The 22766-nt window shown below is 45.7% G+C and overlaps 1 protein-coding gene across 4 annotated transcripts; it reads left to right on the forward strand.

Moving 5' to 3' along the window:
* Positions 1–1240: 1240 nt before the first annotated feature.
* Positions 1241–22538, forward strand: ZNF606 (zinc finger protein 606). 4 transcript variants are annotated; one of them, XM_021691822.1, is made up of 7 exons: positions 1241–1719; positions 2943–3052; positions 4229–4285; positions 4807–4895; positions 13934–14060; positions 14727–14822; positions 20520–22538. In XM_021691822.1, the coding sequence occupies exons 2-7, from the start codon at positions 3022–3024 to the stop codon at positions 22493–22495; spliced, it is 2376 nt and encodes a 791-aa protein (XP_021547497.1). In that variant the 5' UTR covers positions 1241–1719; positions 2943–3021; the 3' UTR covers positions 22496–22538. The 4 variants fall into 4 exon arrangements, with proteins under 4 accessions (XP_021547497.1, XP_021547500.1, XP_021547498.1 ...); XM_021691825.1 differs by lacking the exons at positions 1241–1719; positions 4229–4285 and having other exon boundaries at positions 2979–3052; positions 4821–4895; XM_021691823.1 differs by lacking the exons at positions 1241–1719; positions 4229–4285; positions 4807–4895 and having other exon boundaries at positions 3034–3052.
* Positions 22539–22766: the final 228 nt, after the last annotated feature.

A 22766-nucleotide genomic window follows, 5' to 3' on the forward strand; every position in this document is an offset into this window, starting at 1 on the left:
TACTACCTGTTGTCTCTACCTTTAAAATACTAACGTCCGCAACTGGACGCTGATCACTCTGATCTAAGCTGCCATCATTTCCCACCTGATTACTGCATTGGTTTCAGGGATCATCCTGCTCCTTCCCTCACCCTCTTAGTCTGTTCTCCACACAGAAACAGAAGTGACCTTTTGGTGAGGTCAGAGCTCATCGGTGCTCTGCCCCCAACCATGAGATGGCTTCCCATGTCGCTCAAAGCCAGAGTCAGAGCCATCACGATGCCCCTAAGGCTGTCTGCAGTCAGGCCCCTCATTGCCCCTCTCTGATCACCGTGCTGTTCCCCCAACTGAGCAGTCTGAACTGGGGTGGACAAATGCACAGGCAAGATGAATCAGGAACAAGGAGGAAAAGGTGGGGGGCCAGGGAAGCTCGGGGTGAGGGTCACTTCAAACTCAGGTGGGAAGGAGGTTCCAACAGGGCCCCAAAGAGCTGTCAGTGGGCTTGAGAGTCCAGGTTCAGCCAGCGCTGTAGGCTGGGGGTGGTGGCCCAGGAATCCTCTCTGTGCTGGGTGAGGAGCCCTTTCGTCATCCTGGTCCATGCCCTTGAGTAGTGGTTTGGGTAACAGCCGCCGGGCAGAGATTTCGTGAACCATGTTCCCTGCTCTGGTCTTCAGCGCCTCGCAATAAGGAAACATCACAACGTAGGTCCATGGTAATTCAGGCTCCCATTAAGCTTCGCCATCTAGAAAGAGATCTGGGAACAATCCCTCATGTTCTAAACACAAGGGCTTCATATGCGAGGAGAAGCTTCAAACCAGCCTCCTCATCTGGAAAGGGAGCTCAGAACAGCCCCTTCCTCACAGTACTGTAAATGTTAAATGAAAGGACCCCTTGAAAGCGTTCAGACCTGCGTATGGGACGCAGAAAACGATCAGATTTCGTCAAGGTCGCATTGCTAAGGGCAGCTACCGTGAGCCCCCATTTCACAGACGGGCAAACTGAGGCTCACGGGGTCGCGGCCTACCCAGGCCTTCCGGAGTTCGGCAGCGGCGGCAGGGAGGGTGGTCCAGGCCCGGGACAGCAGCGTCCCGTTCGCCGGGGGCTAGAACACTAGTCACCCAGGTAAGCGCCTGGGTGGGACTCGAGGCGGAGCTGCTCCCTGTACCTGCCATGACGACGCTTCCGGACCAACCGGAAGCATACCGCCCGGAACTACAACTCCCAGGAGCCCGCGCGGCGCGTCCTGGTCGACGCCGGGGGAGCGGCCGCCATTGTCCGCCGCCGAGGTGAGGCGGTTGCCGAGGCGGTGGGCTCGTTGCTGCCGCCGACGCCGAGGACTGGGCGGGTCGGGAGAACGAGCGGGAAGACGCGTCGCCTGCCATCGGGGCCGGCGCGGCGCCAGGGCGGGTCCCGCACCTGCCCTTTCCGCGCTGGCTTCGCGCCCCCGTTTCCCTTGGTTCTCCCGCCTCCCGCCTCCGGGCTCGCGGCCGCGCTGGGCCGGCTGGGCGGGCCCGGGGGAAACCCTGCACGTCGGGCCTGGCGCCGGGTCGCGGCCGCTGGCCCGGCACGCCTTTGTCTCCCCCGCCGCGCGCCAGGATCCCAAGGGCACCGCCGGGCCGAACCTTGGAGCGGAACAAAAGCCGGACGCCCCCGGCCGAGCGATCCCGAGTTTGCTAAGTCGCTTGCCGAGAGCGGCGGGGACCGGCTCGCAGGGGTGGGAGGCCGGGAGCCGCGGGCCAGGTAAGGCGGGCCCCTCGCTGGTACGGGCACCTGAGCATCCCATCCGCCCCGGGGGTAGTGGGGGAAGTCGGGCGGGAGGCCCGGCAGCAGGTGACGAGGACGCCTCTGAGGCCCTTATGGGAATGAACACCTTTCTTCCCCAGCGGGTGTCTCTCGTCCCCGCGGGTTCGCCGGAGGCGCTGGAGGACGACGTCGAACGCGGGAGGGGAACAGGCCTCGGTTCCTTTCAGCTTGCGGTGACCGCGGACTTTGTTGAGTTGCAAACGGCCGTGCAGAATAGTTTGCCTGCTTTGAGTTTTGGCACAGATCCCGGGTTCCTGGGGCCCAGTAGGCGTCCTGGTGCTTTAAACACGCTCCCAGGAATCCGCAGAGCTCTGCCAGTTGGCCTGGGAACCCTCAGAGAGGTCTCGGGACCTGCACAAAGACTTGGAACCTAGGCGGTTGGTGGTCTGGGCTCCACACCAGGAGACAGACAGGCTTGGGCCTGCTAGGTGTTGCAGGTTGATTTCTTGCTTCTCTCCCCTCCTTCCTTCTAGATAAAATTTGCGTAACATAAAATTAACCATTTTAGACTACAATTCGGGGGGTTTTGTTGTGTATTTAGAGAGTTGTGAAATAAAAAACTAACTCCAGAACATTTTCATCACCTTCCAAAAGAAACCCCTGCACCCATTAAGCGGTCAGGCCGCATTCCTCCCTCCCCGCCAGCTCTAGGCAGCCACTGATTTTTTGGGTGGTGCAGGTAGATTTTACAGTAATTTTTGTAAATCGCCGAAAAGTTACCTGGAAGTTGTCACTGGCTGTCTCTTGGGAGCCATTGACAAATATCCACCCTCTCATCCTGGATTGTGCTCTTTTTTAGCTTATTCAACTCACTCTTCATTCTCTTGTTTTTGACATGTAAATTGTTTTTTGGTGTTTTTTTTTTAAGATTTTATTTGTCAGAGAGAGAGAGGGAGCACATAAGCGGGGGGAACAGCAGGCAGGAGAAGCAGGCTCCCCACTGAGCGAGGAGCCCCACGTGGGACTCAATCCCAGGACGCTGGGATCGTGACCTGAGCCGAAGGCAGACGCTTAACGGCTGAGCCGCCCAGGCAGCCCTAAATTCTGTTTTCTTACAGTGCTCCCCAGAAGTCTTCTGTTGCTTCTGTGGATGGGCTGTCTTTGTTCCCTCGATCTTCTCCAGAGAAAGGACCGCTTTTGTGTTTTCCATCTGTCATTAGGTTGGTACTGCAATTGCATTCCGTGAATCACCCGAATCCCGTGCACCTGGGCAGGCACCTGGTCAGTTGATCTTGTGAGATGGCAGCCATCAACCCGTGGGCCTCGTGGGGTGAGTCCAAATTCTGTTTCTTCTGGGCCGCCTCAGCAGCAACCTGCTGCAGCCAGGGGTCAAAGCTGGGCAGGGGCTGAGGGTTTTGGGGGATTGGAGGGGGTCTCTTGGTCTTGGTATAGAATTAGAACTGAGTGGGGAGGGGGGTGGGAGGACGGGTTAGCCTGGTGGTGGGTATTGAGGAGGGCACGTTCTGCATGGAGCACTGGGTGTTATGCACAAACAATGCATCATGGAACACTTCATCTAAAACCAATGATGTAATGTATGGGGATTAACATTAGAATAAAAAAAATAGAATTAAAAAAAAGAATTAGAACTGAGTGACATTTAAAAAGAAAAAACGGGCACATGGGTGGCTCAGTCGTTAAGCGTCTGCCTTCGGCTCGGGTCATGATCCCAGGGTCCTGAGGTCAGGCCCCGCATCGGGCTCCGTGCTCAGCGGAGAGCCTGCTTCTCCCTCTCCCACTCCCCCTGCTTGTGTTCCCTCTCTCGCTGTGTCAAATAAATAAATAAAATCTTTAAAAAAAAAAAAAAGATTAAAAAGAAAAACAACTTGTTTGTTGGTGAAAAGGAAAACTTTTTGGTGTAAGACACCATGCAATTTTTGTATATTTTATAGTCCTAAGATGTCTCTTAGTTCTAAGAGATTTTCTAGTGATTTGTGGGATTTCTTAGACAGTCATACATCCAGTCAGAATTTCTCTATCACTGCTATATTTTACCTTTATTTTTGTTTTTCGTTCTTACAGCATTGGCATGTAGTTTAAGAACAGTGCTAAATAGTGCGATGTCAGTGGTATTCTATCTTTAAATTAGGCTTCATATATCTGTCAGTAAAGACATCGAGGGAGTGTCTTACTACTTAGATTTTTTTAAAAAATTAGGTAATGTTAAACATTTTATCAGATATCTCATTAGCCGTTTAAGGGATTCTGTTCTTAATTGTTCTGTGGCTACATCACATCACATTTTCTAATAGTGACTTACCTATGCATTTCTGGTATAAATCTAGCTTATGATGTTGGATTTTGTCACGTGCTCTTGGGCTCTGTCTATGGAACTTTGTTACACCCATTAGTGAGGCAGATCTCCTTTTCCATTTTGTTGCCTTTAGTCGCTAGGATTGTTGTCACAGTGCCTTTCCTTTACTTGTCCTAACCTGATCTGGTGCAGGTGTCCTTACAGACCAGTCCTGGGGAATGGCGGCTGTTGACCCATGGGCCTCCTGGGGTGAGTCAAGAGCCTGTGTCCCCGTTGGCCATGTTGGCTGCTGGTCCTGGCTTCTCCCAGAACTGACCTGCCCTGGCCAGGAATCCGAGCTGGGGGATTTAGGGCTTGGGAGAGTGGGGGACTCTGGTCCAGATCTGTCTCTGGGCAGAGCTGGAACAGGAAAGGATCAGAACATGGCACTGGGAGATACGGTGATGGTGACGCTTCCAGGACAGGGTGCGTGAGAATAAACGTGTGGCCCTGTGTGGCTCAGGCCCAGAAAGGGTGTGAAGGGCACTACTGCTCAAAGACGGTGCCTCAGAGCAAAGGGGGGCAGTGCAGGGTTCGTGTTTAGGCACATCCCTTACCTTCTCTGAGCCCCGTTTCCTTCATCTATAAAATGAGGAGATGAGTCTTTTCCTTTGCCCCGCAGAGAGGGCCAGGAACTGGCTCTCCCTGAGCCCTCCCCCCAGGATAAAGGACTTACGTGGGCATACTTCTGGCAGGGAGAGCTGCCTCCGTGACTTTGTTTTCCTCCCCAGCTCTATGTCCTCAGGACTCCACCTGGCATGTGGAAGAGAACCCCAAGGAGGAGAGGAGGGCCCCTGGGCTTCCAACAGCCCAGATCCAGGTGAGGTGGGCTTCTACTTTTTCCTGAAGGGTTGTCCTGTTCCCTCAGGTGTCCAGGTTGTCCCCTGCCATCCTAGGCTATATGTTCCTCACTTTATAACAGCTAGAGTTTGGGTGGAGAAGGAATTGGCTGGAAGTTTATTGCTTTCTGAGCATTCAGGAAGAATTTAAACAGTTTTCTATAACTTGGAGCCACATTATCAACCAGCCTATTCACATTCCTAAGCCCTAGCTGTGCTGTGTGTTGTTTTGGGGGATCAGGGGCAACCCTTTTAGCTGGCAGCCCCCCTTTCCTCCTCACACCTTACCTCATGTATTCAGTGCCTGATTCAGTTTGATGCTGTCCTGTGAGCTCTGTGCTTGCTGGGAGGGGAACATGGACGAGTTCAAGCCCTGGTTCTGAGGAATTCTCAGTCCCTTTTCCAAGATGGTTCACTCAGCTGCCGAGACCTCATGGCCTGCTGGTGGTGTATATGTGGTTCAGGGCATAAGCCTGAGATGCTTAGGGAGGCCCCAAACCTTGGAGGAGCCGAGCCCAACTAATGCCTTGGGAAGTGGGTCAGTCTGCACAGAGTCACTGGGGCACAGAGCAGCTGGAATCCTTCCGCTGTGGGGAGAGAGACTGCCTGGAGACGTGACACGCTTGCACCAAGAGGTGAGCGGGGTTCGGCAGCCCGGGAAGCAGAGGTCTGGCCTTTTACAGCGCCGCTGGTGTGTGTGGGGCGCGGGGGCACTGCGTGACCAGCGTCTGGGTGAGGGCTGACCCCAATTAGAATCTAGGATGGAGAGGCCAGGATGAACGCTGCCAGGCCCTGAACACCTGCTGCAGAGCCAGGGCTCCATCCTGGTGGTAATAAAGACCCTTATAAGTGTTGGGAGCAGGAGGCACCAGTGTCTAAAATGTGGCTGGAAGGATGTCCCTGGCAGGAGTGTGGGGAGAAGGGGGCTGTGGGAAGCAGGCTTGCATTTCAGGTGTCAGTGTGACCAGGGCCTAGGAGAAGACCTTAGAGCTGTAAGGGAGTCAAAGCAGGGGAGCTTTGTGCCTGGAAGGGCATAAGGACGGCTCCTGAGAGAAATAGGACAGCAGAGTTGATGCGGGAAAGGTGGCAGGAAATAGGATAGCAGGGTAGATGATACTGGAAAGGAGTCCTCTCCCTTTTCTCCGGCCCAGCCTCTTCATTAGAAGCAGCCACTTACAAACAAAGCTTTTTTATAACAACTGTATTAAAATATTATTCGAATACCATAGGTTCACCCTTTTAAAATGTATAGTTCTGTGATTTTTCATATATTCACAGAATTGGACAACTATTACCAACCAATACCTACTTCTAGATCATTTTCATCACCCCAAAAAGAAATCCTGAGCCCATGAGTAGTCACTCCCTGTTCCCACCGCCCTCAACCCCTGGCAGCTACTAATTTACTTTATTTATTTGTCTATTCTGGACATTTCACATAAAGGGAATCATACAATATATGGCCTTTCGTGTCTGGTTTCTGTTTTTAAGGATCATTTATGTTGTAGCGCATATCAACATTTTATTTCTTCTTGTGATTCAGAGGCAGCCATTTTTAACTTACTGTTTTTGGTTCCTTAGGGTTATCTCCATATTTCTAAGTGAGAGATTTTCATCCTGATTCATGAAATTTACATTTACCCTTTGACTCCCTACTCTGAAAGATGAAGAAAAATAGTTTCATTACTATATTTAAGTTTTTCTTTTCTAAGTTAAAATAACGGATTAAACAAATATGAGATACTGAGATATATAAATGTTAATAAAATTTCAACTTTATGCCTCCCCCAAATTAAAAAAAAAAAAAATGTAATGGAATCTCCCAGTTTCAAAGCTGACTGGCGAAGTGCATCGCAAGCACGCTGCTCCCACATGGCAGCACTGCTGTCCTAGGAAGGCAGCCGGGCCCGAACCACGGGGTGCAGAGTGGTGGTGGTTTGGCATCAGAACTTGGGTGACTGTGGTGTTCACTGCTGCTATGATATATAGTCCTTTTTAGATTCTGTAACGGATTCAGCAGTGAGGCTAGGCTGAAAGATGGGCCCCGAATCAGTCGCCTGGGAACAGAAGTTAGCTGTAATAAAATGCTGTGAAGAAGCCTTAATAACCGCTGGGCTGCACTCTGCTGTTAATTTATGTGAGGGTTTCTGAGAATTACTAGGGTTAATGCTGAGAAAATAAAATGGAGAATTAAAATGACAACACCCTCCAATGTCTGAAGAGTTGTGATTTCTGAGTACATGCTCCTCGCCCCCTCCCCACACTCACTTCGGATTTTTCCCTGTGGAAAACTCAAGACTTGAATCATATGAGTTTTATATTAAGCGAGGTCTTCAGGAACACTAACAAGAGCTCCGTATGTCCCTCTATTGTTCCCTCCAAATTAAATACTGAAATAAAGCATTCACCTGGTGAAAACGTCAAGTGCTGTCATCCCTTGTTATCTGAATAGTCCATTTTGGGGTTCATGTTGGATAGTGAAGTTTCAACTAGTGGGAGCCCAGATCCAATTATTTTGAAGAATAGGGAAAATAATAATATCCCATCTAAAAAAAACTCCAGCCAGCTTCCTCAAATGTGGAAACTCTCAAACCCCTGTATAACAATCCACCAGTGCTTCCTGCATGATAAACATGCACATAAACAACAGTAATACTCTGCACTCATCTCTTGTTGCCTTGAGGATGTGCACATAGTTGTTCTCCTTCCCTGCAAAGAACTTGCACTAAAATACGAATGAAATTGTGAAGATGCCAAAGAAGTACATCTGAATTTCCCCAGATTCCATGAATGGGCCAACTGTCCATGATTTCAGATAATGCAGGAGCTGAAACCCATCTCAGCACCCTCTGCATCTTCCCTCAAACCTTCCCATGGCGGCTGGTTAGCAGATTCCATAAAGTGCTGTAGAGAGCCCCGGTAAGTGCTCATACATACGTACAAGGTGAAACGTGCAGGAATGATTGCAGGAAATTTGGGTGAGACATTTTCCAGTCATCCTAGCAGATGTTTGTGAAGTTCAAGTTTAAGGGTTACCTGGGAATGGAACGGCTCACTCCTTCCTGTCCTAGCTTCTAGGGTCTCTCTTGTCCCCACAGCTGGTAATACTGGTCCCTGACTTGCCCCATCTCTTCTTTCTGTTTAACGTCCAGTCTTGGTTTTGCATTTTCTGCATCTTCAAGGCCTCCGATGAACTGTGGGCCCCAACATAGAGCTATTCAGCTGGGGGTGTTTTTTTTCTTCCTGTTTGGCAGTCCACGATTCCTTCCACTTTGATAACATCTACTGGAAATCTGGAAATACTTTTTTTTTTTTTTAAGATTTTATTTATGTATTTGACAGAACACAAGCAGGAGGATTGGGAGAGGGAGAAGCAGGCTTCCCGCTGAGCAGGGAGCCCCATGCGGGGCTCGATCCCAGGACCCTGGGATCATGACCTGAGCCAAAGGCAGACACTAACAACTGAGCCACCTGGGTGCCCCTAGAAATACTTACTTGTTTAAAGTTTTGTTTGGACAAATTCCATAATTACAGAAAAGTCTGAAAAGTAATCAAACATGGTCTCCATTACTCTGAATGAACAGTTAATGTTTTGTCATATTTGCTTAGTTTTCCTTTTACACAGTGTCCAGTCACATTCTTTTCCCATGCTTACGCAGAATGACTGCTTATGGTGCGTACACGGCTAATTTATTTTCATACTCATACATAGATCATCTATTTCTATATGTATCACTTAGATAGTAATATTCTATTTTTTTAAGATTTTTAAGTCATCTCTATACCCAAAGTGGGGCTCGAACTCACAACCCTGAGATCAGGAATCTCATGCTCTATTGACTTGAGTCAGCCAGGCGCCCCTATTCTATTTTTTTTTAAAGCAGTGCTTTTCCTATCTAGCTTTTCTACGCCTTTCTTTGCTTATTCAAGGTCGACTTTAAGGTCCATCCATGTGATAAGTTCATTCCTTTTGCCCTCTGTTCATCCTTTTCATGGATGGGCTTAGAAGTTCCCTGCCCCCACCATTTTTGCTGTGTGTGAACATTCTTGTAATTTCACTTTGTGCACACATATATATGTTAATGTAGACATACACCTAGAAGCAGAATTATGCTTAGTTTTAGGGTGCATGTGTGTTTTCAATATGACCAGTGCTGCCATGTGGCCCTTTGAAGGTACAAAGCCTCTTGTCACCACTCTGGAATAGTGCCTGTTTCCCTGCATCTTTGCTGCCACTTGGCAGTGTCAGGGCTTTTAATTTTTGCTTATCTCAAGACGAAAAAGGTTTATTGTATTACTTTGCATTTCCTTGATTGCTAGTGAGATTGAGTATGTTTTCCTATCATTACTAATCATCTGTATTTCTCTCTCATTCTTAGATTTGTGTACTCTCTGACCTGTTGATATGTAGGCATTCTGGATCCTGATTCTTTGCCTTACATGAATTGTCTTTTCCCAGTCTGTAGCTTGTCTTAATTTTGTGGTGTCTTATCAGTCAAATGTTTTCCAGGATATTTTTGTCAAACATATCTGGCTTTGTTTATGGCTAGTGTTTTTGTGTCTTGTTTTAAGAACTCTTGTATTTAAAAAAAAAAAAAAATCTGTCCTATTCCTTTATATTTGTTCTGTTTCTGAGGCCTTCTGTTTACGTGGTGGGCCTCCTGAAGCAAGTGCTGTGTCTTCATGTTCAATGAATTCTTGTTCTTTCAGAGCCCCTCTGGTATCGCCCTGTCCTGTTTTATACTGAAGCCTCCAGTCGGGGAAATGGAATTGCAGTTCACTGAAAGTTGGCTGTATCTGCTGCCTATATTCTGTTTTCCTTTTGGCCCCTGAATTTGGTCTCTCTGCCTGTGCTGCACATGTTCCTCATGTATCCAGGGCTCCTCCGGTCTGTGTTTGCCGGGAAAGAGCAGTAAGGCTGTCTTTGAGCATCCTGCTTTGCTGTGGCTGAACCAGTCTGGTTCCTGATTGGCCTCCCTTTGTATTTATGTGTCTGTGTGTCTGTGTATCTGTGTATCTGCCTCCCAGCAAGTCTCACTCTAAGCTCCGTGGACCTGGTTGGGCCAGGACCATCAAGTTGGTTGTGCTTCTGGTTTCTCGGGTATGCAGTTGGCTGTCAGGCCACAGACCTCCCAACCCCGTGTCCTGTGGAAGAGATTTCAGCTCCAGGGTTGCTGGTCACCTGAGCAGCCTTAGAACCTCACACATTCTTGTGTGTGAGAAGGGTCTGGGCAGTGTTGCCCAAGTGTAAGTGCAGGGCAGTTGGTGGTCATGTTGCCCCCAAGGTGGAGTGGCCAGTTGGGAGGTGGGACCATTGGCAAAGCTCTCCTGAATACAGACTCCCCTGTTTTCAGCCTGGTTCTCACTCCTGCCTTCACTATCATTTAAGCTCAGGGCCCAGAGCCTCTCCTGGGAACCTCTTCCACTGTAGCCCCTTCGAACCTGTGGGGCTGGGATCTCCTCTGCTGTTTCCTTGGTCTGGCACACTTTCATCTGTTCCCTGTCTTGCAACAATGTGTGGGACACCACCTGCCAATGGCCTCTTCTGGGTATTTCCCATTCTTAGAAAACTTTGGGGGATTTTTAAACCATAAGGTGGAATCTGAACCTTGTGTTAATTCCTGTTACCATTGTAACAAATCACTGCAAACTTAATGGCTTAGAACAATATACATTTACTCTCTTGTTCTAGAGTTCAGAAGTCTAAGATGGGTCTGTAGGCTCTTGGCAATCAGCCAGCTCTGTCTTCCCCTCGAAGCCTCTTCTTTGGCATATATTGTTATGTCTTCTCCCCCTCAGAAGTCAATAAATGGTAACATTTTTCGAAGACAAAAGAAAGGGGGGGGGGGCTCTGTAGGGCTGTGTTCCCTTTGGAAGCTCCAAGGGAGAATCTGTTTCTTTGCTTTTTCCAGCTTCTGGAGGTTACCTGCATTTCTTGGCTCAGGGTCCCCACCTCCATCTTCAACGTGCATCACTCCAACCTCTGCTTCCAATGTCCCATCTCCTGCTTTGACTCAGACCCTCCTCCTCCACTTAAAGCGACCTTTGTGATTACACTGAGCCCACCTGGATGATACAAGATAATCTTCCCAAATCAACATCCTTAATGTAATCACATCTCTGCAAAGTCCCTTTGTCATATTAAGATAACAGTCATAGGTTCTGGGGTTTAGGATGTGAACATCTCTCGGTGGGGGGCATTATTACAAACACCCGTGTTCAGTAACAACAACCATCAGCTATCAGCTTTCTGCCTTTCTTTTCATCTATCCTGGCACTTTCTGAAAACTGGAATATCTTAAAGCAAATCTCAGCTATTCTGTCATTTTGCTTATAAACACTTACATGTATATTTCTAAAAGATACATAATTTTTAGAAAATAATATCTTTATCACTACCTTCATCACACCCAATAAAATTAACAGTAATTCCTTATTAGCTAATACCCAAGCAATGTTCGATTTTTTTCCACTTGTCCCCAAAATACCTTTTATGGTTGGTTTGTTCAAATGAGGATCCAAAAAAGGACCCCACATTATGTGTGCTTCATATACTGAAGAAATTAGGTCACTTGTCTTGTTGATTTGCCTGATTTTGCTCTCTTGATGTCATTGGGTGAGTTCCTCTTCCCTTTGTCTCCTGTAACTGATCATTGGACTGGAGGGCTGAGTAGATTCAGGTCCCATATTTTGGGCAAGATTACATCATTGGTGGTGCTGAGTCCTTCCTACTGTGTTGCGTTAGTGGGCACAGGATGTCTGGTGATCCCATTTTCGGATGATGTGATGTATTAGGCTAACAATAGCTGCTCCTCCATTAGTCTTCATGTTATTTAGACATGTTCGTTCCCTGTCTGCCTTTCATGTGTGATGCAGCAGTTGTTGATGATCATTGCCAATGTCCACTATTTGATTAAAGGTTGCAGAATCACTTTCAGTCCTTCAGTGTCTATTAGATGTAGTTCTATTCCTTTTTAAGTTTGTGCACGGGGATTCCATTATGGTCTTGGGAGGGGTGGTTAGCCTGGTGGTTGACTTGTGGCTCAGTTCACCAGGTTGATAGCTGCCAGGATGTGGGTTTGAACCTTGTTAAGTATAGGTGAACTTGGAAGCCATCAAGTAGATGCCACCTTCTGGGGAAATTAGGTGGTATGAAGTGAGCACAGCAGGAGAATCCTGGTTAGAAAATATGGCCTCCCACCTGTTCCCCCTGGTGTGATGGCTCCGTGAAAGGACACTGAGCTTATGATTTCAGCTCATTTAGGCTTTGTGCACTTCTCTGTCCAAATGTTCATTTAAATTAAGAAGCTTATGTTACGTAAAACATAGAAGCATCACCCATCAAGGAAACTGAGGCCTAGGCAGGTCTGTAAAAGCAAACCAAGGTATTGGCCTTGATGAGTCCAAGGTTAGGCATAGTTTCACTAAGAGAGGTTGGGCTGCGCAGTTTTAAGTGTGTTTCGGAGTAATGGAATCACTGCAGCAGAATCGGTTCTGTGTTTTAAGCCAAGCGTTGTGTGAAGGTGGAAGGGGAGCAGTTGAGACTGACAGAGTACAAGTTGGCACACTGAAGACCCAGTCATGACAGCTGACCCTGATCAGAGAGAAGCTCAGTTTGCCTTGACTAGCAGGGGCAGAAAGGAAGGCCGTGGGAAAGGCAGTGACGTAGCAGGCTGTGAAGGCGTGGGTAGAGGTTCACAGGACTCTCAGAGGGGAAATTCACTGACACAGAGGTAGACCAGAAAGCCAGTTTCCAAATGGAGGGGAGGACCTAGAAGCTGTCGGGGCCTGTGGGGATTCTAACATACTACCCATGTGACAGCTCACTCCCACTCCCACCACAAGGGAGGGCATACTCCACTCCACCCTGGACTTGCTGAGATAACTGAGTGCTTAAGAGCACTGTGAGAGGGGCGCCTGGGTGGCTCAGTCGGTAAGCATCCGCCTTCAGCTCAGGTCATGATCCTGGGGTCCTGGGATCGAGTCCTGTGTCGGGCTCCCCACTCAGTGGGGAGTCTGCTTCTCCCTTTCCCCCTCCTGCCCCCCTTTGTGCTCCCTCACTTGCACGTGTGCGCGCGCTCTCTCTCAAATTAAACAAAATCTTCAAAAGAGAGAGCACTGTGAGGGATGCATTTGTTGCCAAAGTCAGACTTAGGTTATAATTCATCTTCCCCTCTAGTTTTCTAGTGAGCATTCCTGCTTCTATATTTCCTAAAAAGCTCAGTTGGAACATTTTAAAACTCAAGTGCTTTTTTTTTAAGTTTTTTTTTTTTATTAGAGAGAGAACACAACCAGGGGGAGGGGCAGAGGAAGAGGGAAAAGCAGACTCCCTGCTGAGCGGGGAGCCTGATGTGGGGCTGGATCCTAGGACCCTGGGATCATGACCAGAGCCGAAGGCAGAGCCTTAGCCCACTGAGCCACCCAGGCGCCCCAAAACTCAAGTGCTTTTTGACAACAACTGTAGCTGATTCTCTTTGGCCTGGGCTGCTCTCCTCAAACCTGTCTCACTCTGAGCTCCAGTCCTTGGGACAGAAAAGATCTGGAAATGGAAACCTCCCTATAGTGGCCAGGAAGACAGCCTGTGAATATTTAGATCATCCATCCAGGTCCTAGATCCACATGTTGAGCAGACTCCAACCCAGTGCTTGTCTGCTTTCTTCCTGGTCCTGGCCTTCAGTATGTTCATCTCCAGAGAAGAAGGCGGGCATTGCCCTGGTGGGAATCCCATTCTTACTAGCCAGTATTACTAGAATTGGGTAAGAGCCTTAGGAGAGACCTGCTCATCTTCATTGTGGTTATTATGGGGCCACATACCTAATTCCCTAAGAGTACATCCCAAATACAGGGCCCTTGGGTTGCTCCCAGTGGGACCTGACCCAAATCAGTTAGAGTACTGAACGTATCCAGGACAGTTCCTCCATATCCTGTCTCTTCCCCAGCGCAGTCAGCCTCACTCTATCCCCAGAGAACATGGGAGGGTGTGGCAGCAGGCTGAGGAGGAACATCTGTGCTCTTTTAGGAACCAGTGACCTTCAAGGATGTGGCGGTGGACTTCACCCAAGAGGAGTGGGGGCAGCTGGACCCTGTTCAGAGGACCCTGTACCGCGATGTGATGCTGGAGACCTATGGGCATCTGCTCTCTGTGGGTAAGGCGGAGCTGCCTGAGTAAATGAAGCGATTTCCATTGCAATACTTTCTGCTACTCTGTGTTTAAAAGCTCACAGGCTGGGGGCGCCTGGGTGGCTCAGTCGTTAAGCGTCTGCCTTCGGCTCAGGTCATGATCCCAGGGTCCTGGGATTGAGCCCCGCATTGGGCTCCCTGCTCCGGGGGGAGCCTGCTTCTCCCTCTCCCTCTGCCTGCCTCTCTGCCTGCTTGTGCTCTCTCTCTCTCTGTCAAATAAATAAATAAAATCTTTAAAAAAAAAAAAAAATCTCACAGGCTGTAACTGTGGTAATGAATATTAACTAGATTTATTATTATCATTTCACAATGTATACACATATTGAATCATGTATACCTGAAACCGATATTATGTAATATGTCAGTTCTATCTCAATTAAAAAAAGTTATCAATCCTTAACACCACCACCGCCAACCAGTAACACTCTTTGGTAAATCTACAAAAAAAAAAAAAAAAGACCTCATGGGCATCTCAGAAGGATTGAGATGATCTTGAGCCCTGATGTTTAAGGACTAATTCCTAATGCTTATAAAGCATGAAGTGGGAGAGACTGCTTATTCTGCCCGAGTGAGAACCCAGGGAAGAAGAGGCAAGGGCAGTTTACAAAGCTGTGTTTTTCCTCCATGCACAGGGAATCAGATTGCCAAGCCGGAGGTCATCTCTCTGTTGGAGCAAGGAGAGGAGCCATGGTCAGTGGAACAAGCATATCCTCAAAGCACTTGTCCAGGTGAGGGCAGGCCCCAGGTGGGAGCAAGGAACTTTCCTCTAAGCCCTCCTTGTTTGAGAACTGGGCTGAGACGTGAGGAGTTACCTTCCTCAGACATTCACAATTCCCTCCAAGGAGATTTATCCCATGTATTGACTTTTTTGCAGCTGTTGATACAGAGCAAAGATGGCCACCTTGTTAACAAGGTAACAGTTTTTGTAAGCTGCAGTTTCCCTTCCTTGCCATCCACTCTCCTGATACCACCTCTCATATTCTCTGCTGCCCCTCTCTCGATGATTTCTCGTTCACTTACCTGCTTTTAATTTGTTCTTATTTCCTTTATTGCCAAACTTGTAGTGAGGGGCCACAGACCCCTCTTCTTCTTCTTTTTTTTTTTTTAAAGGTTTTTATATAGGTAATATATGGCTCAAAAAACCCAGAGCTACGTAAAAGGAGTAAGCTGAAAAATCTCATTTACTTTTGCTGCTGTTGTCTACGTTATTCTTCCCATACCCCTACACACACAGGGCACACACAAAGGTAACCACTTTTTTACTATAAATTTTTGAGCTATTTTCTTAGTGGTTGCCCTGGGGATTATAATTAACATCTGAATTTATAACTCTCTAGTTTGGATTAATACCATTAACTTTATAGTGTACAGAAATTTTCCTTCTGTATATCTCTATTCTCCCCCATTTATGCTGTTATTGTCACAAATTACATGTATATATCGTATGTCCATCAACATAGACTTACAATTATTGCTTTGTTTTTGTCTTTTAAATAAGATAGGGAAAAAAGTTACAAACAAAAAATGCATTTGTAACGTCTTGTTATATTTACCTATGTAGTTACCTTTATTGGTGCCCTATATTTTGACTTACTGCCTAGCGTCCTTTCATTTTAACGTAAAGGACTCCATTTCTTTTAGGGCAGGTTTGCTAGCAGACTCTCTCAGGTGATGCTTATCTGGGAGTGCTTTCCTTTCCTCTTCATTTTGGAAGGAAGGTTTTGTCAGATACAGAATTCTTGGTTGACAGTATTTTTCTTTCTAGCCTCCATGGTTTCTGAAGAGGAATAAACTGTTAATCATATGAGGATCCCTTGTATGTGATGAATTTCTTCTCTCTTGCTGCTTTCAGGATCCTCTCTTTGGCTTGTAATAGTTTAATTATGATGGGTGTTCTAGATTCCCAGGAATATATTAGAAGTTTTCAAAGCCCTGTGAACATCTCATCCCTCAGCTTTTTAAAAATCTTTTTGGTTTTGTGTATCGTTTGCCTCAGCTATTTTCCATCATCTCAGGCAGTACAACTTTTTTAATACATTGCCTGCAAATGTTTAACAAATACCTGCTCCCTAGAGGCTTCTAGCCCCTGACAACCTTTCAAGGGAGGTCTTCCAGGGAACCACCAAATAGGTCAAATAATGACTGTTCTTTGGGAATGAGGCTTTGGGAAGCCTCCAGCTCTAGTACCTCTAGTACCAGAAATATGGGCTGTAATTTTCCAAGGCTGCTGCGGAGCTGGGGAGCCAGAGATGGGACTAGGGTAATTTACAATGCCATAAAGCTCACTGTTACAAAAATTCAGCTGTTTTACTTGAATAAACTCTTCCCTTGGCTGCTTCAAGACTTTGGTTAATTTATAAAATTCTGAGGAAATTGATTCTGACAGTTTTTGCCAGTGTTGTGGTTGCTCTAGGGAATGGTGAAATTTCAGAGGCCCTTATTTTGCCCTTTTTACTGACATCTTGCCCCAGATAATCAGTTTTAATAATTTCTATTGTATTTTCCCAGTTTCTTTATACAACTACAAACATAGATTATTTCCATCTTTCTTAAAGTAGATTATGATGCACACTGTTCTGTATCTTGCTGTTTTCAATTTAACAGTGTGCCATAGTCTGCTCTTAAGTCCTGAAGGTGGACGTCTTCTCATCCATTCTAATGAACTGGTGTTTTTGGGAGTCTCATCAGTTGCCCCCTTCAGATCTGAAACCTTCCATCAAGGGCTCATGAATTCCGGTAACTTTCACTCTGCTACTCTTGGTGCTGACCATCCTGGGCCACCATCCTGAGCTTGATGGTTCCACCACCTCCATCCTCCCGTTTCTACCATCTTGCAAACCACCTCAAATATCTCCTTGATCTCGATAAATCAGGAATCTCATCTCTTCCTTCTAGATGATGTTTCCCCCTCTTCTTTTTTTTTTTTTTAAAGATTTTATTTATTTATTTGAGAGCGAGAATGAGAGAGAGAGCATGAGAGGGGGAGGGTCAGAGGGAGAAGCAGACTCCCTGCCGAGCAGGGAGCCCGATGCGGGACTCGATCCCGGGACTCCAGGATCATGACCCGAGCCGAAGGCAGTTGCTTAACCAACTGAGCCACCCAGGCGCCCTCCCCCTCTTCTTGATGCGTATCCCTGGCACCAGCCTTCTGTGAGTCCCCTAAGCTGGAAATTGAGAAGTCATCCTGACCTCCCACTCTTTCCAAGAAGTAATCTGTCTTCTACCTCCTGAGATTTTTCTGCCTCTGAAGCGTCAGCTGTGTCCTTCAGCTTCCACCAACATCATTCTCAGTTTCCTTACAAAATTCTAGCTCAAGTTAATGCGTAAATTCTTATTATTAGTTACCTCAGGTGTTATTTCTAGATTTATCTTCCTGAAGTCTTCCATTATGAGGTCTCTGTCAGTAAGTCTATAGTGATTAGAATACCCTGTTAAATAACTCTGACTAGATTTCAAGACCTTCCAATTTTTTTCTGTTATTTTTCTCATTTTCTGACTAGGTCATGCTGTAAAGAGCAGTCTGTCTGTATTCAAGCAAGGCTTGAAGGCCGAGCTCACGTCATTTCTCTGTGTGAAACCTTCCTGGGTTGTTTCTATCCGTGCTGATCTCCTTTTCCGGCCTCCCACCCACCCAGCATCTACATCTCTGCAGTCTCTCAGTGATACACTGTGTGTATTGTCCATAACTGTTTAGTATGTCCTCTCATCACATAGATTCTAACCTCCTGGTTAGACTATACTTTGTCGTCTTGTCTCTGGTTCTGGATACTCAGGCCACAAGTATCGAATATAAAGTTGGACAAGAATTGTTCATTTGGGGGCGCCTGGGTGGCTCAGATGGTTGGGCGTCTGCCTTCGGCTCAGGTCATGATCCCAGCGGCCTGGGATGGAGCCCCGCATCGGGCTTCCTGCTCAGCGGGGAGCCTGCTTCTCCCTCTCCCTCTGCCTCTCTCCCTGCTCATGCTCTCTCTCTCTCTCTCTCTCTCTGTACCTCTGTGTCTCAAATGAATAAATAAAAAAATCTTTAAAAAAAAAGAAAAAAAAAAGAATTGTTCATTTGGTCAGCTACTATTTCTTAAAGTTTCTTTTGGAAGGATTCAAAGCTATATGGTCATCATTCCCTAACTTCTAGGAGCTAAGCTTGAAGTTGGTAATAAATGCCAGTTCTTGAGCAGAGTAGAGCCCCTTTTGTAATGGACTTGGATAGTAAAAGGAAGGAAAGGGTGTAGAGGGAATAGAGAAGAAAAACCTAGAGAAAGGGACAAGGGTCTAGGCCCTGGCAGGTGTCTGTGGCTTTAGACCCTGTGGTAGGGCGAATAATGACAACCCCCCACCCCTACCCCCCAAAAGATGTCCACATCTTAAACTTCTGAGTATGGTACTTCATATGGCAAAGGGGCTTCTCAGATGTGAGTACATTTGGAGCTGGAGAGATTATCTCGCGTTATCTGAGTGGGCAGTCGTAAGGTCCTTATAAGAGTGAGGCAGTAGTGTCAGAGACAGAGAAAGGAGATGGGATGATGGAGACGGGATGGAACGATAGGCTTTGAAGATGGAAGAAGGAGCTGTAAGCCAAAGAATGCAGGCAGCTTCTAAAAGCAGGAAAAGGAAGGATGTGGATTCTCCCCTAGAGCTTCTAGAGGGAAGCTACCCTGATTTTAGCCTAGTAAAAGCCGTTTGGGACTTCTGACTTCCAAAGCTGTAAAGTAATAAGGTTTGTTATCTTAGGCTGCAACATGTGTGGTAATTTGTTACTTTAGAAATAGGAAACTAATACAGACCTCTTCAGTTGTTGGAGGACTCACACCTCAGCAATGATGATGGGTGGCTTTCTTATATTGAATTTGCCAGACATTTCACTGGATTCACGATCTTATGGAAGTACTGGAAACATCCTCTAAGGATAGTGCAGAGTCAGCCTCTAAATACAGATTATATCAGGCTATACCTCCCTTGTCTTCATCATAATATGTTGCCTTTCAAGTCTGTCTCTTGTGTCATTACCCTACAAATGATGCCGTAGTTATTAGAAGAATTGTAACTGTAAGAGTATCCTTAAAGCGTGGTGATTTTTGAGCTGATGAATTTTGTCACTGAACTGAATAGGAAACGAGGTGATAGTTTATTATCATAGGTAACATCCTTGCTTAAAACTTTTGTTTGTGATGCTTTCTCTTAACCCCACCCCCTCCTTTTGGGGGGGCAGGTGTCAAATAGGGGAGGAGTCAGGATATTATAACACAGAAATGATTTAGAACACTTTAATCATTTAAACATTAGTTAAAGGCCTGGTTACTTATTTATTTTTTTAAGCAACGTTATTTCTTACTTTTTTACCTTAATCGTATTCACTGTGTCCTTTGTCAGGGATCTCCCAGACCACCCTTAGGTTCAGTGATTCCCTAGAAGGACTCAGAGGACTCAAAAGTCATTATATTCAGAGTAGTGGTTTATTAAGTGAAAAGATACAAAGCAATGTCAGCAAAGGGAAAAGGCACGTGAAGGAAGTCCGGAGGAAACCCAAGTGCAAGCTTTCAGTAGTCATTTTCCAGTGGAGTTGCAAAAGACACATTTAATTCCTTCAGCAGTGAGTTGTGACAACATGTATGTAGTGTCATCTACTAGGGAAGCTTGCCTGAGCCTAGGAGTCCCAACGTGTTTATTGGGGATTGGACATTTGGGTACACAGTGCCTGAATAACTGACTGCAATCACTGAAGCTCCAGATCCCCAGAAGGAAAGCAGGTGTTCACCACAAATGACATTTGTACGAACTATTTATAGATATTGAGACAGTGTGCTTCAAGACCTCAAGCATGCAAAACAATCTTATACCATTCTAAGACCTCAATTCCTAGTAGCTGGCCAAAGGCTAGTCATGAAACAGGCCTTTGTGGGAATGTGCAAAGTTTGAACAACTCAGACATGCAGTTAACTTTTTTTTTTTTAAGGTTTTATTTATTTATTTGAGAGAGAGAGACAGAGATAGCGAGAGAGAGCAGGAGCGGGGTTGAGAGGGAGAAGCAGGCTCCCCACTGACCAGGCAGCCTGATGTGGGACTCGATCCCAGGACCCTGAGATCATGACCTGAGCTGAAGGCAGACGCTTAACCAACCTAGTCACCCAGGCGCCCCATGCAGTTAACTCTTTACCACACACACTTATTCTGGTCTTCTTTCCATGGGAAAATACACCTAAATGGTCTTTGCTGGTATTCAGTACACACTCTGGTTAACATTCTTTTTTTTGTTCACTTTTCACTATTCTCCTCTTTCCTACTACAGTCTTTCTCTGTGTTGCAGTTTTATTTGAAAGTAAGTCCACATTTGCCTTTTCAATAATATGGAGAGTAAATCTCACTTTTCCCACTCTGTTCTTAGAAGTTTTTTCTCTGTGCTCTCATGGCTTTTTTTCCGATTATTTCAGAGTGGATGAGAAATCTTGAAAGCAAAGCATTGATCCCAACACAAAGCATTTTTGAGGAAGAACAATCCCATAGCATGAAGTTGGAAAGATACATATGGGATGATCCTTGGTTCTCCAGGTTAGAAGTCTTGGGATGTAAAGACCAATTAGAAATGTATCACATGAACCAGAGTACAGCTATGAGGCAAATGGTCTTCATGCAAAAGCAAGTACTGTCTCAAAGAGGTTCTGAATTCTGTGAACTTGGAGCAGAGTATAGCCAGAACTTAAACTTAGTTCCATCTCAGAGAGTTTCTCAAATAGAACATTTCTATAAGCCTGATACAAATGCTGAAAGCTGGCGGTGTAACTCAGCCATAATGTATGCAGATAAGATTACCTGTGGCAATCATGATTATGACAAAGCCTTCCACCAGTCCATACAACCTATTCAGCATGAAAGGATGCAGACTGGAGAGAGTCTTCTCAAATGTACTGATGCTGTTAAATCTTTCAATCATATACTACATTTTGGTGATCATAAGGGAATGCATACAGGAGAAAAACTCTATGAATATAAGGAATGCCATCAAATCTTTAACCAGAGCCCATCATTTAATGAACATCCACGACTTCATGTTGGAGAAAACCAGTATGATTACAAAGAATATGAGAATATCTTTTATTTCTCATCATTTATGGAGCATCAAAAAATTGGTACTGTAGAGAAAGCGTATAAATACAATGAATGGGAGAAAGTCTTCGGGTATGACTCATTCCTTACTCAACATACAAGCACTTACACCTCAGAGAAACCCTATGAATATAATGAATGTGGGACATCTTTCATCTGGAGCTCTTACCTTATCCAGCATAAGAAAACTCATACTGGAGAGAAACCCTATGAATGTGATAAATGTAGGAAAGTGTTTAGGAATCGTTCAGCCCTTACTAAACATGAGCGGACTCACACTGGAATAAAGCCCTACGAATGTAATAAATGTGGAAAAGCCTTCAGCTGGAATTCTCATCTAATTGTACATAAAAGAATTCATACAGGAGAGAAACCTTATGTATGTAATGAATGTGGGAAATCTTTCAACTGGAACTCACATCTTATTGGACATCAGAGAACTCATACTGGAGAGAAACCTTTTGAATGTACTGAATGTGGGAAATCTTTCAGTTGGAGCTCCCATCTTATTGCCCATATGAGAATGCATACTGGAGAGAAGCCCTTTAAATGTGATGAATGTGAAAAAGCTTTCAGGGATTACTCAGCGCTTAGTAAACATGAAAGAACTCACTCTGGAGCAAAACCATATAAATGTACAGAATGTGGAAAATCCTTCAGCTGGAGCTCCCATCTCATTGCCCATCAGAGAACTCACACAGGAGAGAAACCGTATAACTGTCAGGAATGTGGCAAAGCATTCAGAGAACGCTCAGCCCTCACTAAACATGAAATAATTCATTCTGGAATCAAGCCTTATGAATGTAATAAGTGTGGAAAATCCTGCAGCCAGATGGCTCACCTTGTTAGACATCAAAGGACTCATACTGGAGAAAAGCCCTATGAGTGTAATAAATGTGGAAAATCCTTCAGCCAGAGCTGTCACCTTGTTGCTCATCGGAGAATTCACACTGGTGAGAAACCTTATAAATGTAATCAATGTGAAAGATCCTTTAACTGTAGCTCTCACCTTATTGCACACCGGAGAACTCATACTGGAGAGAAACCATATAGATGTAATGAATGTGGGAAAGCATTTAATGAGAGTTCTTCCCTCATTGTACATCTAAGAAACCATACTGGAGAAAAACCCTATAAATGTAATCATTGTGAGAAAGCTTTCTGTAAGAATTCTTCTCTTATTATTCATCAGAGAATGCATAGTGGAGAGAAACGCTTTATATGCAATGACTGTGGAAAAGCCTTTAGTGGTCACTCAGCCCTACTTCAACATCAGAGAAATCATAGTGAAGAGAAACTGTGAATTGAATTGATAGATTTTTCTTTTATTGTACATTTGGTAACACATTGAAAAAGAAAAAAAAAAGTATAAATCAAGAGGGGAAATTTTTTAGTAAGAATTCAGGAAGACTTATTATTCAATAGAAAATATCTTCTTAGAAGAAACCTATGAATGAAAAGACTGGAAAAAGCTTTCAGCAGTTATGTAGCCTTTATTTAACATCAGATAATTACAGTGATGAAAACTCCAAACTCCTCTAATGGTCCACCAGGAATCCTACTTAAGGAACATG

This window comes from Neomonachus schauinslandi, chromosome 16 (genome assembly GCF_002201575.2).
Source record: "Neomonachus schauinslandi chromosome 16, ASM220157v2, whole genome shotgun sequence".
NCBI classification, from domain to species: Eukaryota; Metazoa; Chordata; class Mammalia; order Carnivora; family Phocidae; genus Neomonachus; species Neomonachus schauinslandi.

What these genes read in the sequence shown, in the direction of transcription:
- ZNF606 (XM_021691822.1), top strand. Translation starts at nt 3,022, where the DNA reads ATGGCAGCCATCAACCCGTGGGCCTCGTGGG. An exon ending in CAACCCGTGGGCCTCGTGGG is followed by an intron (nt 3,053 to 4,228) that starts GTGAGTCCAAAT and finishes GATCTGGTGCAG; the next exon opens with GTGTCCTTACAGACCAGTCC. An exon ending in TCCTCAAAGCACTTGTCCAG is followed by an intron (nt 14,823 to 20,519) that starts GTGAGGGCAGGC and finishes CGATTATTTCAG; the next exon opens with AGTGGATGAGAAATCTTGAA.